This window comes from Silene latifolia, chromosome Y, assembly GCF_048544455.1.
Source record: "Silene latifolia isolate original U9 population chromosome Y, ASM4854445v1, whole genome shotgun sequence".
NCBI classification, from domain to species: Eukaryota; Viridiplantae; Streptophyta; class Magnoliopsida; order Caryophyllales; family Caryophyllaceae; genus Silene; species Silene latifolia.
In genome coordinates, this window is record NC_133538.1 from 368,601,032 (window position 1) to 368,604,458 (window position 3,427).

Genomic DNA, 3,427 nt, shown 5'->3' on the forward strand with positions numbered 1-3,427 from the left:
ATGAATTACTAAGTCAATTTTGTATATGACGTATTTTTATTAATGCGCTGATTTTTAATATGTTAAAAATACATAACAATTTTACATGACATGTTACATGTGACAAATTGACAAAATAATGTGTAAAATGGATTTTCCATTTTACACTATATGGACCGAAATTAGGGGTGATATTAGGAAAATATTATGTTGATTAATTAAGTGGTAAACATAATCATTTGCCTAAAACCTAGCCATGCAAACCTAGTGGTTATTGTGAAGAGCACTTTGATTATGCATTGGGCATCACCACCTCCCCCTTCTACCCGGTTTTGTGAGAGGAAAAACCATGGGTTTTTCCTTCTAATTTTTACCTAATATACACTACTAGAAACATTAGTGTTTTATTCATTCACACATCTAAAAATAAGAGTTTTTAGAAAGATAAATTCTTCCTCTTTCTCCCTTTCTCTTAACCGAAATATTGAGAGAACAAAATTATATTTTGGTCAATTTTATACAAAATTAATATTGTTCTAGTAATAATAATATTAATTTTATTAAGTTGTTACTTTGGGTATTAATCCTTGTGAAGGATTCTCTACTTGAATCCTTGTTCATCCATTTAAGGAAGCTCAAGAACAAGTGAGTAGGAGAACTCACTTGTGCCCAAATAATCCGAAATCTTCAATGTAAGATGATGATTTCTTCCTTATTCTTTTTTTTATTGTTTGCATGCATAAGATCAATATTTAATTTTATGACTAAATTAAAACTAAATTAAAACCCTACCTCAAGCTTATCTTCACAAGGCCTCAAGCGAACCACTAGAAATGCTCCTTAATGAAGCTTCCTACACAAATTAATTACTACATTCGTTACCATAATACACTACAACAAACATACAGCTATTATCCTTTATTAAAAATGAAAGACAAAATTTTATAAAAAACGATGAAGTTATAAATAGTATATGAAAAAGATAATGTATCAAATCCATAATCAACTACTACAACTTAGGATCACGTTTAATTCCCATGGAAACAACGTGCCCTTCATGCTTATCAAAATTCAACGGTTAAGTGAGAGGGTCCGCGATGTTATCATCCAAAGCTATCTTGTCAATCACTATCTCTTCTTGCTCCACGTAATCACGGATCAGGTGAGCTTTCCGATGTACATGTCTAGATTTGTTGCTAGACTTTGGCTCCATAGCCTGGAAGATGGCACCTCTATTGTCACAATAGATGGTGATCGGGTTATTCGAACTAGGAACTATCGTAAGTCCTTGTAAGAATTGTCGCATCCATATAGCTTCCTTAGCTGCTTCCGAAGCGGCATAGTACTCGGATTCAGTGGTAGATACTGCTACAACACTCTGTTTGGAACTCTTCCAGCTGACCGCAGCACCATTAAGAGTGAAGACGAACCCGGACTGAGATTTTGATCATTTCGATCCGTTTGGAAGCTTGCATCTGCGTAACCGATTGCGCATAGCTAAGTATCACTTCCATAAGTCAATACCCTATCCTTAGTCTTCCGTAGGTACTTGAGGATGTTTTTAACAGCTATCCAGTGTGTTTCACCTGGATTCTTTTGGTACCAACTCGTCATACTCAATGCATATGCCACGTCTGTACGTGTGCATATCATGGCATACATGATTGATCTTATTGCAGATGCATAAGGAACACGACTCATGCGCTCAATTCCTTCAGGCGTCGTGGGTGACTGAGACTTGCTCAACTGTATCCCAGACGTCATAGGAAGGTTCCCCTTCTTGGAGTTGGTCATACTGAACCTCTCAAGAATCTTATCCAAATAAGACTCCTGACTAAGTGATAACGTCCGTCGTGATCTTTCTCGGTAGATACGGATTCCCAAAATGCGTTGTGCCTCACCCAGATCTTTCATCTGGAAATGGTTCTTCTTTTTTTTTTGGGAAAGTGTAAGTATTATATTAAGCATAACCCGAACAATTGATTAACTAGGGAGATAGCCCTTAGTTAATTTACACCATTACAAATTCGTTCTAACCATAGTTGAACTCTCCTATTTCTGCCTATTACATTCCGCACTTTTAATCTCAATACTATCCCCCTCTGTACCTGTCTAACTAGCACAGTGGGCAGAACCAAAAAACTCTCTACACGACTTCTATTTCTGGCATGCCAGATCTCATACATTAGATAAGCTATACTTGCAGCAAGCACTTGCCTAACCAACAGAGATCTATTTCTATACTTAAGCCACCACTCCATCACATCTTGAACTGGAATACGAATCTGCAGCCAATTTTCAACCACTGTTAGACATTTCCTGCTATAAGTACAGGAGAAGAACAAGTGTTGATGACATTCCTCCTCTTGCCCACATAACCAGCATACGTTGCTTTGAAGGAAACCCATCTTCACCATCCTGTCCTGAGTAAGAAGACGCTGCTGTAGAGCTAGCCAAATGAAAAATTCATGCTTAGGAGCCATGATCCTGTTGCTAACCCAAGGATACCAGGGCACATCAACCCCTGTCTGTTCTAACCACTGATAACCCATCATCACCGTGTACTCTATACCTGTATTCCTCCACTGTTCATTATACAAAAAAGGTTTGAGAATGTTCTTGACACCACATAATCTGCGCCAAGCCCAACTTGCTCCACTAGAGGGTTCATAATACTGCCAGTCCTGATTTTTCATATAAATGGCATGTATCCACTTCACCCACAAGTTATCAGACTTTTGTTCAATCCACCACACATACTTACGAAGGGAAGCTATGTTCCATTGGTGCAAATTTTTCAAACCCAATCCTCCTTTCTTTTTGGTCCTGCAAATATTCCTCCATGCTACCAGAGCAGGACTCCCCTTACAATCTGTGCCATGCCACAAAAACTTCCTACACATGGCATCAATCTTATCTAACACAGTTTTTGGTAAGATAAAGATTCGTACCCAGTAGTTATGTAAAGTGCTCAACACAGCCTTAACAAGTACCACTCTCCCAGCATAAGACAACTTCCTTGTCCCCAATCTAGCAATCCTCTCAGTAATCTTATCAACCAAACATTGGCAATCCATTACCCCCAGTCTCTTAGGGATAATGTTGACCCCAAGATACCTGAAAGGTAAGGATCCTCTCTTCATACCTGTAGCCTGGGCAATTGCTTGAACAATGGAGTCAGGTATTCCATTGCAATAGAAGTTGGATTTCCCAAGACTCATCTTCAAACCGTAAGTGGAGGAGAACACTCAAAAGCCCCGATCATGATACTAACAGACTGAATATCACCTCTGCTAAACATCAAAAGATCATCCGCAAAGCAGAGGTGAGTTAGATTAATCTTAGAGCAAAGGGAATGGTGTTTAAACCCCTTGAACTGAGGTAGGAGCTGCATCAACCTACTCAAGTACTCCAGACAAATGGTGAAGAGCAGGGGAGAGAGGGGATC

The 3,427-nt window shown here is 38.8% G+C and overlaps 1 protein-coding gene across 1 annotated transcript; it reads right to left on the bottom strand.

The window, feature by feature from the left end:
- Positions 1-1,985: 1,985 nt before the first annotated feature.
- Positions 1,986-3,200, bottom strand: LOC141631816 (uncharacterized). Its single transcript, XM_074444438.1, has one exon. The coding sequence runs from the start codon at positions 3,198-3,200 to the stop codon at positions 1,986-1,988; it is 1,215 nt and encodes a 404-aa protein (XP_074300539.1).
- Between the last annotated feature and the right edge of the window lie 227 nt (positions 3,201-3,427).